The 13,250-nt window shown below is 34.3% G+C and overlaps 2 protein-coding genes across 2 annotated transcripts; one reads left to right on the top strand and one right to left on the bottom strand.

Annotated features, from left to right (window-relative positions):
• Positions 1-4,680: 4,680 nt before the first annotated feature.
• LOC132314272 (probable aspartyl protease At4g16563) lies at positions 4,681-6,141 on the top strand. Its single transcript, XM_059813180.1, has one exon. The coding sequence runs from the start codon at positions 4,681-4,683 to the stop codon at positions 6,139-6,141; it is 1,461 nt and encodes a 486-aa protein (XP_059669163.1).
• An 898-nt stretch (positions 6,142-7,039) lies between these two features.
• Positions 7,040-13,055, bottom strand: LOC132312808 (ras-related protein RABF2b-like). The gene is made up of 7 exons (XM_059811326.1): positions 12,761-13,055; positions 11,735-11,812; positions 11,472-11,639; positions 11,037-11,085; positions 10,618-10,695; positions 7,766-7,855; positions 7,040-7,378 (listed from the first exon to the last, which is right to left on the bottom strand). Exons 1-7 carry the CDS (start codon positions 12,797-12,799, stop codon positions 7,278-7,280), a joined length of 603 nt encoding a protein of 200 aa, XP_059667309.1. The 5' UTR covers positions 12,800-13,055; the 3' UTR covers positions 7,040-7,277.
• Positions 13,056-13,250: the final 195 nt, after the last annotated feature.

Below are 13,250 nucleotides of genomic sequence, written 5' to 3'. Positions count from 1 at the left end.
TGGAAAACTCAACAGTCATATATTTTCGTTTTTGTAGACAACTTGCACAACAGTCGGTAAAATGATCACCCTTCCCTCTACAAAGCTCCGATTTACGATCTGTTTGATGTTATGGAAACTAGACTTCTAGACCTTTCTTTTGATATATGGTTCATCTGGTAACTATAAATCTACTGATTGTAGCAAGGCAGAGAGCAGAGGTAAAAAATATAGACCTAATTTTCTGCATTCCAAGAGCCTTCAAGTCTGCCAACCACCTTTGGTTATTTTGTTCTTTGAGATTTCGTGTTCCTAGAATTTGGAGGGATGTTCCATGCCATCTATATTGTTAGAATATATTGTATAATATATAGCATTATCTTATATAATAATGACTTGTTCTCCACACATGACATACCTCTCCTATATATATAAACTCCCACGTACTCTTGTAATATATATTTCATATATCAGTGAGTTCTATGCTCTCTCTTATTTCTAACATATATAAGTCCTACTTTTATAATGTGCAAGGCAGGTTCAAGATAATTCTAGAATTTCTAAAGAATTAGTGTTCTTGTTATCTTTGCTTTATTTTTTTGGTGGATTCCATTACTGAAATATCAATACAATACAGAGTTCTATGCTCTATCTTATTTCTAACATATATAAGTTCTACTTTTATAATGTGTAAGGTAGGTTCAAGATAATTCTAGAATTTCTAAAGAATTAGTGTTCTTATTATCTTTGCTTTATTTCTTTGGTGGATTCCATTGCTGAACTATCAATACAATACAGAGTTCTATGCTCTCTCTTATTTCTAACATATATAAGTCCTACTTTTGTAATGTGCAAGGCAGGTTCAAGATAATTCTAGAATTTCTAAAGAATTAGTGTTCTTGTTATCTTTGCTGTATTTGTTTGGTGGATTCCATTGAGTGCAAGTGCGTTATCTTGAGTTCTTCCATTATCAGGTGTCACTTAGTCTAACAACAAGGGACGGGGCTTTTCTCTCATAACTACTAAACAAGCCATTCATAAACAAATAAGATATTATTCAAATTACAGCAAAAATTACTAAACATATTTTCGTATCTTATTTTGCTACAATACACCTTCCGCTATTAATTACCAAGCAAAAACACGACTGTTAAAAACAAGCGTAAGTAACAAAGTACCCAAGTATTCAATATTTTATGAAAGGTAGATGTAAAATATATATAATGGGAATCTTGTAGTTCGGATTTGTACTTAGTTGGACAGGATTTGTACTTTGTAGCTTTGTTGATGAGAAAGGAATAAAAAATGGGGTAGTAGTGACCTACCTAGCCGCATAACCAACTGCGGAAGTCAATAAAATAATTAAGATGGTAACATGGTGCATGTAATTAGGCCACAAATTAATTAAAGTTAAGAGAATAATCTCTCTCTAATCTTTCTGTAATCTCTCTATATAAATAAAAGGGATCTAAGACAAGAACAAATACAGACAGTTAAGCACTGTTTGGCCAACCAACTGATAATATTATTCGACTTCCAATACGGCGGCATTTCGTTGCTGATGCTGGGTATCAGTTGGTGTCATTTTCCATTACCTTTATTTAATTAGTATTAATTAGTTATGCTGTAAAAATATATACTATAACTAAGAACAAGTACATTTCGTGGTTGTAAATTAAACTTATAATTGTAACCTTTATATAAGTGGCTTGCTATTTAAGTTTATATTTTAATACATAATTTTTTCCAGAAATAGCAAAGCACAAGCCAGACTGATGAGCATGTTGTATCCACTCCACGATCCCGTTCTTGGCATGACCTGAACGACGGTGGGCTATTCTTTATTTCATGTGATAAAAAAATAATAATAATGTTTTCTTAATTTCATGTTATGAATGAAATAAATCACGAGCAACTAAAACCTTTGGAAGTACTTTCATTATCTTTATTAATGAATTTGATCGAAAGTGAAGTTAGAAGTTTAAATAATGCATGTAATTTGTAGGCAATTGCATGTATTCAAAACTTACAAATTGAACAGTAGTGCTAAATGGTGTTACGATAAACACTTCAAATTAAGAATACAATTAAAGATTACGACAGAAAAATAAACATGTCAAGTAAATAACACAAAATTTTATGTGATACGACAAAACTTACATCTCATTTGGTGAAAGATTGTAATGCAAAAATCACGAAAATTTACAAGTTTCAGTGCCTTCAAACCTTAGCTCTTGCTTTTATCAACTGATAATATTATTCGACTTATATATTAAACTACAAGAAAGTCCAAAATATAGTTCAACACCCGCAAGCAAAAAATAAGTATTTTAAGGGTCAAAATTGAATCGCAATGCGTCCCTTGACTAAACAAAATTGGGACCCAAAATCACAAATTGGAATGACCCTAAGCCCAAATTTCTTTGGTGGTTTGTATTTTGTGATATGCTAATTATGTTTTAAACCCCTTCACATAATATATATACAAGAAATTTATCAAACATAGTGACCGTTGAATAAGATTTTAGTAAAAAAAAAATTAATTACTAAATATAAATTATTACTAATCCTTTATATGTGTTCAAGTATGAAGTTAAGAGTGCTAAACACAACAACTAACATGTCAAGCCATTTTGTTAACATATTTCTTCCAATTGGCATCAATTTTTTTTAGCATGTAATATTGAAACACAATGAGCATATATAAACGCAGTTCTATACGATGAAGCCTAGCACATGCAAACTCCTAATAACACTTGAAGGTTCTCTTTGTCTCTCAACGCATAGATATTAGATCGATATATAGCAAATGTAATATATATTTCTTCCAATTAGTTAAATAATAGTAGTAGTTAGTACATTCAGTTAATCCAAGATGTAGCTACACGTGCAGTTCACGTGGCCTCCACTTCTTCGTCTTCATTGTCCTGATCCGTTCTTTTCGGGGAGAAAGATCCCTTTCCATGCAACTAAAACATGGGATCCTCTTCACTTTGCTTAAGCACATATACAGACACACACACACACTCACAAAACACTTTTAATATGTACTAAATACAAAAATATAGATAAAGTAAAGCACGCGTATTCCTTTTTAAATTAATGTTTGGTGCTGATTCTACGTAGAATCTATCCATCCAGGGGCAGCCAAATTGCCACCTTTTCTACATTAAATGTGTGTATGTATAATATATGTATAAATATATAATGTATTAAAATGTAAAATTACATATGTCGACTATGATGTTTTGTTTTCTTCTAGAAATCGTAAACTCTTGGCTCTATTATCACTAGTGCATTTAAAATTTGCAGCAGATGCTTTGATAATTTAGTGGTTAGTGTTTCTGGTGAATTTTGAGAGTGTTAGTCTTCGACTCTTTGTACCTGCTAATTTAACTTCTAACCCTTCTTATTTTGTAAAAAAAAAAATATATTTTTTAAAATTTGCAAATTTAAAGTGACTAGAATAAAAATTATGATGTTTAATTTGTTCTCCTCTGGTGCTCTTGCCCATCTAGGATAGATCCACGTACATTGAAGGCAGTGGGGGCAATTGACCTCACTCAAATTTTTTTTTTTAGTATTTTACTCTTATAATTACATATTAAAAGTGATTTTAATATGTAATATATTAATATCAAAAAATCGTTAGTTATGATTATTTAAAAATCATCATTTTTTTTTTTTTTCAATATATAACATACCAGTTCAATAGGTATATACTTAATAATTAGAGTAATGCTATTTTGAGATCTCCCTCATGAGATTTCTCATGATCTCTCCCTTTTTTGGTCATGATTATGTACGAATATTGAGGCACGAACTCAATTACTTGAAAGATAACTAAACGATGATTATATAGTTAAAATTTTGATAAAACATTCAATAACAATATATCACATGAGTTGGTTAAAGTTAATATAATAATGTAATTTAGACAAGAAAAAAATGTGTAAAATTTTGACCAACTGATGTGATGTACTGTTAATGAATTTTTTGAACGAAGTTTTAACTATATAATTCTTGTTTAGTGATCTTTCAAGTAGTTGAGTTCATGCCTTAATATTTGTACATAATCATGACCAAAAGAAGCCATAATAGGATTACTCTAACAATTAATACCAGCTAATATTTGTACATAATCATGACCAAAAGAAGCCATAATAGCATTACTCTAACAATTAATACAGCTGGTGTAATAGATTAAGATAAAAAAACGTGAAATGAGGGTTCTAGAAAAAAAGAAGTTAAATAAGGATAGAGAATATGAGTTAATTTTTTGGGCCCACTATTAAATATGTGCTATTGGTTAGGGATTAATAAGAAAATAAAAATTTTATGAAGGTAATAATAGAAAGAAATAATTTTTTTTTTCGGAGCATCTGCTATTAATTGGGGTATAATAATATAAGAAAACAAAGTTTTGGAAAGGTAAATAATATAATGAATTAAAACAAATTTAGGAACTTCTGCTATTAGTTTGGGGTTTAATGATACAAGAAAATAAAATTTTTAGGGAGGTAACAATATATAAGGAAATAAAAAATTTTGAAAAAAAATTCAAAGGTATTTTCTGAGTCCATGCAGCATTTCCTAATCTCCACTTCATGACTTCAAAAACCCTATTTATTTTCCAACCCTAAACCATATATATCCTTAAGAGTCCCCTCTATAAATACAGACTTGTGATCATATGCCAAAATGAGAGCCTCATTCACGATGATCACCGCCATTTTCTTCTTTCTTGCCACTGCATTGTCCAATTTCAGTCCATCCCATGCAGGACATAAATTAATCAACACTACTAGTGCTGGTCATTCACTTGTCCTTGGTTTGGCTCATTCTAGGTCAATCCTTCCAACTCCAAAGACCTCTTTGTTTTCCTCAAAGAGACGACCATCAGAAATGCTCGACATGATGGAGCCACTGAGAGAAGTTAGGGATGGGTACCTTATATCCCTAAACTTAGGGACACCCCCACAGGTCATTCAAGTTTATATGGACACTGGCAGTGACCTTACTTGGGTACCTTGTGGGAACCTATCCTTTGGTTGCATGGACTGTGATGACTATAGAAACAACAAGTTAATGGTTGCTTTCTCTCCTTCATATTCCTCTTCATCCATTAGAGACTCTTGTGCTAGTCCCTTCTGTATCAGTGTCCATAGCTCCGATAACTCCTATGATCCATGCGCCGTGGCCGGGTGCTCCTTAAGTACCCTTCTCAAGGGCACCTGTTCAAGACCATGCCCTTCCTTTGCTTATACCTATGGTGAGGGTGTTGTGATTGGGACACTAAGTAGGGACACCCTTAGAGTCCATGGAAGTCGCCCCGGTGTACTTAGGGAGATTCCAGAGTTTTCTTTTGGTTGTGTGGGATCAACATATAGAGAACCTATAGGAATTGCAGGTTTTGGTAAAGGCCCACTCTCTCTCCCTTCGCAATTAGGGTTCATCCAAAAGGGTTTCTCTCATTGCTTCTTGGCCTTCAAGTTTGCTAACAACCCTAATATTTCAAGCCCATTAGTTATAGGAGACCTTGCAATTTCTTCCAAAGACCATTTGCAGTTCACCCCATTGTTGAAGAGTCCCGTGTACCCTAATTACTATTATATTGGTTTAGAGGCTATAACTATAGGCAATATTAGCAAAACCCTAGTGCCTTCAAGATTAAGGGAGTTTGATTCACTTGGCAATGGTGGCATGTTGATTGACTCAGGAACCACTTACACTCACCTACCACAACCATTCTACTCTCAACTTCTCTCGGAGCTACAGTCAGTGATAACCTACCCTCGAGCCAAGGAAGTTGAGGCGCGGACAGGGTTCGATCTTTGCTATAGGGTCCCTTGTCCAAATAATACTTTGAGTTCTGATGATCTTCTTCTCCCTTCAATCACTTTCCATTTCCTGAACAATGTGAGTCTTTTCTTGCCCCAAGGAAATCACTTCTATGCAGTGAGTGCACCAAGTAACTCCACTGTGGTGAAATGCTTCTTGTTCCAAAGTATGGATGATGGTGATTCTGGACCATCTGGGGTGTTTGGGAGCTTCCAACAGCAAAATGTGGAGGTTGTCTATGACTTGGAGAAGGAAAGAATTGGGTTTCAACCAATGGACTGTAGCTCCGCTGCAGCTTATCAAGGACTTCACAAGAAATAATTCAGGTGATCTGGTGGCCGTCGTTAATGGAAGTTCTTGCTGTTACTATGCAGTGCTTTCTAGCTATGATGAAGAAAAGGTGAAGGGTCTGTTATGCAAGCCCTAGGTTTGACAAAGAGCCTGAGCTTTCTTAGTTTGGATTCTGCATCTACTTTTTGTATTTTACTTTTCCTTATTGATGAAATAAGCTTGTACTTGGCTTAGTCTTTTTTTCAGTTCCTAAAAGCAAAATTTCAATCATTTGGCTTGGAATTAATGATAAAAACTGAGCTGGAGATATTCTCATTGTTTGGCATCAAAGAAACAGATTAGAGTGGAAGATTGAAAAGTAAAATATTAAATAACTAGTGTCTATTATACAGTAATATATGGGCATCCACATGCATATATGGGAATGCCCACATTGTTGTTAATTAATCACAGCAAGCCTTTTACCAGGAAGAGGAAAAAGGAAAAGATGATAGTAATGTAGGTATATATATACCGAGTTGAATGTATATGCAGTGGTGAGAATTGCTCATGTTCTAACCACTTAACCTGGTTTTAACAATTTTACATCGCTTATACAACAACTATAACCAGCAATCTAAACCAGCACAGATCAAGACACAAGGTCCCCTCCACATGAGGCGATCCGGATCCGGAATAAGATACCTAATATGGATCTAGTCCATCAGTCACATTTTAGCTTCTATGAGCAATGACTAAAACAAGATATTATGAGAAAAGCTCTTAGCATGTTGCTAAGAACTGAATCCAATATCTGGTCCTACTCTGATAATATAGGCTTGCCAACACACAACATATTATTTAGATTCAATTTGTTCTAATCAAGCTACCAGCCTTCCTGTTGAGTAACCACAATTATGTTCACTTCTAATCTGTCAAACACACAAAATTCAAAGTACAATCATCAAGCTATGTTCCTGGGAACACTTATTCCTTAATGTTCAAGTATCACAACATATTTAAAAGCAAGATTGAAGCACACCATTCCCTGCTTGGAAACAAACAGAAACTATGTACAATTCCGGCAACAGTACACAAATTAGGAAAAGTAGGGATAAATCCTTATGTTTGAGTGAGATAAAAAAAAATATATACATGTAAGCATTGATGAGAAGTGCCAAAGAACTTTAAGAGCAACAAGATGCACTTGCTGCCCTCTCCGTTGATCTATCCATAAGAACCATTCCTGATGGGTTGGTTTGTGGCTGAACCCTTGGTAGTTTCTTCGCTGCAACGGACCAAAAAATAATAGAAATGTTTTAGGTGCTACAATTTTAGAAGTAAAGCAATTTGTTGTTCAACGTCAAACAAGAACACGTTTCTGCCAATATGGCTGGACACTATTAGATTGAAGCACATATCAATATTTGTTGTACTTCAAGATTATTTTCATATATAACAAACAGAAAATAATTGAAATGCACTCTTTTAAATAGATTCTAGCCAATAGGGTCATGCCACTTCTGCTTATAGCTGTTTTAAGTTTTTACACATCCGCTGCTCTAAATGTAAGTCTTTTTTATGAGAACTATAAATTGGTGCAAGAAGTTGATGGATTAAAGTAAATTTTTGCTACGCAATAATAATTTTTGAATTATAAAAACTTGAAATGTACCTATTTCATGGAAAATGTCATTGACATTAGTTGCAGTTTTAGCAGAGGTTTCCATGAAGAGAAGGCCATTATCCCTTGCATATACTTCAGCTTCCTGCAGAAAAAATGGGAATCACATGAAAAATGTTCAGGTGGTGGTTGTTGAATATATAAATTTATTAATTGTAGAGAAAAAAACAGATTGAAATTAAAATTGACCTGGGCGAATCTTTGAAATATTATATCTGTTTTTCGCCTCCGATATAATGGGCATAAGTATCAATTCTAAAAATGATCATATCTTGTTAAGGGTGCAACTTATACAGGCCAGCCCAAACCCAGCCTGAACCCAACCCCAACTTTGGACAGGCTTGAACAACATTTTTCCTTGTTGGGGTTGGGCTTGGATTGAATTTTTTTAATTTAACCCAACTTAAATTTGGGTTGTGCATACGAAGATGTGTTGGCAACTAAAACCCAAGCCGAATCAAACCTACATTATTTTTAGTAATAGCATTATTGTTAAAATATCAGGTAAGCTGAGCCCAACTCAACCTTATCCCTGGTCTAAACTAATCGACCTCAGCCTAACTCGAGCTTAGGAAAATATGCTTGGGTTGGATTTGTCAGGTTCAAGTTGTTCTCAGGCTTGGATTAAGGATTGTATACTTGGGTTGGGCTTGGATTGGCTTCTCAATCCATACAATCCACCTGAGTTGCACCCCCATATTCTTGTAACCTTAAACGTAATTTCCCAACTTCATAGCCTACCCCTCAACCCCAGTCTTGCCCTAACCCATTACTCCCAAGTGTCGAAGACCTCAAAAGAGTCCCCAGCATCGAGATAGTGAAAGCAGCATTGATTTCCCAGACCTGCATCAGAACACACTTTCACTCTTGCTTTTGCTAAGCACTCATAAGGGTGCAAGATGATAATAGGATCCCGAGCACGCTAATAGTGAAAAATAGCCTTGAATTCCTTCGTGTTAGCTAAAATGGAATATTAACTGCCCAACCCACTCTAAGGCTTGCTTGACTTCGAGTGGTTTATTGTATCAGATTGATGGTGTGTTAATAATTGTGAATGACCTACAAATTAGTATTTTCAAAATTAAATATTCAATCCAACCAAACCAACCCCAACTATAACATACATACACTCAACTTAACTCAACTCAATAATTTTTTGTCCAAAACTATTTGTAGTTGGATACATCAATCCTGTTTCTCTTTATTTACTATCTAAACTTTTGTTGCCTATGTTAGCCTTCAATGCAAACCGCATCACTCTTCTTCATTAGCGTAGTATTAATCTTGAATTGCATGGCCAAAGAATCATAATTGATTTTCTTTCATTTTATAATCAACAAATGCTTTTTTAATTAGGAGGCAAATGAATGTATCGTCATTTCTTCAGCATAATACACAATACAGGGAGAGTACCAAATGCCCACACATGTCCAGGACTCCAGGCATGGTGATTGAGATTGAGGTTCCATAGGTAGGATAATAGAGATCCAAGGAGAGTGCGCTGGGTGAAAACTGAGAGAGAGTGTTGCAATGATAGAGAAAATTTAAAAAAAAAACCCCAAAAACATGAGTGCAGAGGACAGCTCAAGAGAGCTAGCTCACATGTTGGAGAAAATAGCTAATAGGATATGCCAACAAATCAGAGGAGAATATTCCCAAATGAAGCGGAAACGGCACATGGTGTGGCAAACTTGTCCTGCAGGTCACGTGACATCATTCTCATTCTAGAACCAGCCATGATGTTTACCATGGTAGGGAACACACCTTGACGAGCTCTCAGCTTCAACTGCCTAGCCAAAAAAACTGATTTGAAAAAATAGGAAAATGCATGTAGTCTTACAACTTTGACACCCAGGATTTTTATAATACTACGCAATTAACTTACATCTGGATAATCATTAGAGATTTGCATATCAGTGAATAACACACCATACTTTGGGGTTTTTATGCAATGGTGTCAAAATGAGTTAAGGGAGCACCATATCAATTATTGTTGCATTAACATGAGTACGATAGCACATTTAATGAATGGTCTACCTCTGTCCTATTGGCTTTGGGTCTCAACTCCCAAGTCCTAGGTCAAGGTTTCGAGACTGGTAGAGAGAAGGTGGAAAAAAATAAAAAGAAATAAAGAAAGAAAGAATAATGAATACTCTAAAGCAGTCATCTCTAAATAGATATCGGACGCTTCTTCCGATCAACATAAAGTACATAAAATTAAAGCCCTGATAAAATACAATACCGATCTGCAAAATTTTAGAATAAAATGTGTAAAGAATAAATTCAGCTAAATTTTTTCCAATGTCAAGTGCTGCGAGAGTAATTTCACTTTGGGAAACTTAGCTTAGGAGTGCCAATGATGAAATATGGTATCACTTTGGGTAAAAAAATCTTTCCTTAGTCGTGCACGACATGCAAAAGTACTTTGACCACATTATCCACCACAAACCAAAGCATGTCTACCGCCAATTTTTTTTTTGTAACCTACTTTGCTGCTATCATCTCAGTTATTAAGATATATAATTCCAGACAACAGAGTTTTTAGTACTCTAAAATCTCTAAATACTCCAACCCCATTTCACCTCATTCAATTGAAGAAGGTCATAGCAAATAAGGAATTAATCTTCCATAAATCTCTAGAATTCTTTGAATCGGAGCAAGCTGCTTTAGTTTATATTAACTGACAATTTTCTTGCGAGACAACCAAAGAAAATATATAGGAATCCAACCATGAAGAAGTTCAAAAGGCAAAAAAATCCTACAGTTGCTTCGCAGACACTCACAGAAAATATACAGCAATCCAAACCAAACAAAAAGTAGTTCAAAAGCAAAATTCCATGTACTTGCCTCCGTAGCCACCTTTCTCGAATCTAGCAAATCAGCTTTATTACCAGCAAGTGCCACAACCATGTTTGAATTACCTTACACCAAAGAAATGAGCAAAGATTATGACTATGAAATTCAGAAGCTAAGTTGGTACCGGTATATTGAGTACAAACAAACAACATGATTGCAAAAGTATCAAACAGCTTAATGCTATAACTATTAAGATGAGCCAAGATAATGACAAGACCTAAAACCCTCAAGGCATGACCAAAAGTTTTCCATACAAGGAGTAAAGGCATAACAAATAGATCAAGCACACACCAAATTGGAAAAACTATACATAACAGCAAAAAGAAAGCCCCCACCCCCCAAAAATAGGAAAGGGACAAACACAAAGAAAATATAATTTCAACCAACTTTAGATGCTGAATGCTACCTTGTGACTGAAGCTCTATAACCCATTTTTTTGCCCGATCAAATGAAACCTGAAAAGAAAATTTTCTCAACATAACATTTTTGTCCATATTGTACAATGGATTAATATGCTTTAGATGGGTAAAATATAACAAGTTTGCAGTTCAAAGCACCCAAGCAGATCATAAATTGACAAGTGGATGCACAAACCAAACTTAGAACACAGGAAAATGGATAAAACCAACCAATAGTATACTGAGTCATTAACCATAAATCTTTCTGTTGTTGAATGGACTTACTACGAACTGATTTCATATTTAATGAAAGTTTTTCAAGTTCTCGATCTTCGTAAAGGACGTTGAAAAAATTTGCAGTCAACGTTATGATATAATATTATTTATAGATATTTGTAAATGTTCGTTAAAACCACCATTCGCATTTTTGAGAATGCAATCACCTGATTTGTTATATCATAAACAACTATTGCAGCTGCAGCTCCTCTATAGTACATTGGCGCTAAGCTGTGGTATCTCTCTTGACCTGCTGTATCCCATATTTCGAACTTCACAGTTGCATCATTTACAGCCAATGTTTGCGAGAAAAAGGCAGCACCTATAGTTGATTCCTACATTATACAGCACAAATCAAATCCCAGAATCTAAAAGAGAAATCAAAAGTAATATCATTTATTACTGCAAGATCCATAATAGGATGACCCACCTGAAATTCAACAAATTGCCCTTTGACAAAACGCAACACCAGACTAGATTTTCCACTTCCAACATCCCCCAGAAGCACCTGAAACATATATCAGACATCATGTTTAATAAATTGGCAAGCACAGGAACCTAATTAAGAGAAACAAGACCTAAACATGAAAACCAATGCAAGAAAAAAGGGACCATGGAGAAAATTACTACTATTAATTATAAATAAGAATAAATTTTAATTATTATTATTATTATTATTATTTTTCTTTTTTGGGTGGTTTGGGGGATAAGTAAGTAGAATTTTATTACCAAAAAAGGAAAAAGGATAAATAATTCTTTTATGACCTTAATTCGACAAGAACAACTAATTCTAGTAGAACCTCTCCCTGAAGAAGAAAAAATCCAACTTGAGTTGAAGAATAAGTCACCCAGGACAGATTCATAAATGGATTCTAATATTGTAAAACTATGATAAAACAAATCACATATAAGAGAGACACAAGTGAATGGAACCAAATACTTGAAAGGGAAAAAAATGCCCTAAATGATCGAGCAAAGCCAGTAGTAGTAAACACTTCAATTCAAAAAATCATGAAATGCTCCAATTTTATTTACAGAATTTAATTAAAAACCTATTAACCCAGCAGAACTTCCTGAATAAGAAATATTCAATGTAAACTTTCAGCTGGATAATGCAAGAGAAACAGCAACCACAACAGACGAAAAGAGCACAATGTAAGAACAAAATAAAACCTAGGTCAAAAAAAGAAAAACCCACATCAGCGATCGCATAAAATTAAATAAACTATGATCCAAAAGCAAAATAACAATCCTGAAAAATATGACACCACTGTCTCAATTTCAAAATTAAAGTATCAGAAATTCAACAACACAAGTACTTTCAATTGGAGCTACTGAGCCAAAAAAAAAAAACAGAACAGAAAGTAAACCAATCAGAATAACAAAGTTGACTAAACAGAACATAAAAACAATCTCAACAAAAAGGGGGAAACAGAAGACAAAAAAAAAAACCAACCAATTTGGCGTTGATGCTCTTGTTTCCAGTCGTGGCCATGGCTGTAATTGAATCAGCTCGAATATGGATCAGAAAATATATAGAAAATAGATATTATATATGTATATATAGAAATGAAAGGGTTTTATTCAGGTTTCCGTTGGCAAAAGAAGAGGGGTTGATGACTTGGTGAAAGAAAAGCAAAACATATACCAATTCCAACCAACCCTTCTCTCTCAGAATTAAGAACACGGAATAACAAGAGGCACAAAAGTAGTTGATTTTCTCCTCCTAGAGAGAGATAGAGAGAGAGATATATTTGTCATATACTATTTATAGTGTATTAGTATATTATATACGGAGTAGTTGAATTAGTTGATGTTTGGACGGTAAAACTTAGGGAACGACAAAAAAAAAAAAAAAAAAAAAAAATTGGTACGTCTATATGTACAACTTTGTTAAATAGGATTCAGATGTGTAGAAATACGCGTATAAATTTGTAAAAATTGTT

This window comes from Cornus florida, unplaced genomic scaffold (assembly GCF_030987335.1).
Source record: "Cornus florida cultivar Cherokee Brave unplaced genomic scaffold, ASM3098733v1 CherokeeBrave_3.0.0_Hap2_Chr01, whole genome shotgun sequence".
Lineage (NCBI taxonomy): Eukaryota > Viridiplantae > Streptophyta > Magnoliopsida > Cornales > Cornaceae > Cornus > Cornus florida.
The sequence above is the reverse complement of the archived record's forward strand: the minus strand, read 5'-3'. Positions and strand labels throughout refer to the sequence as shown.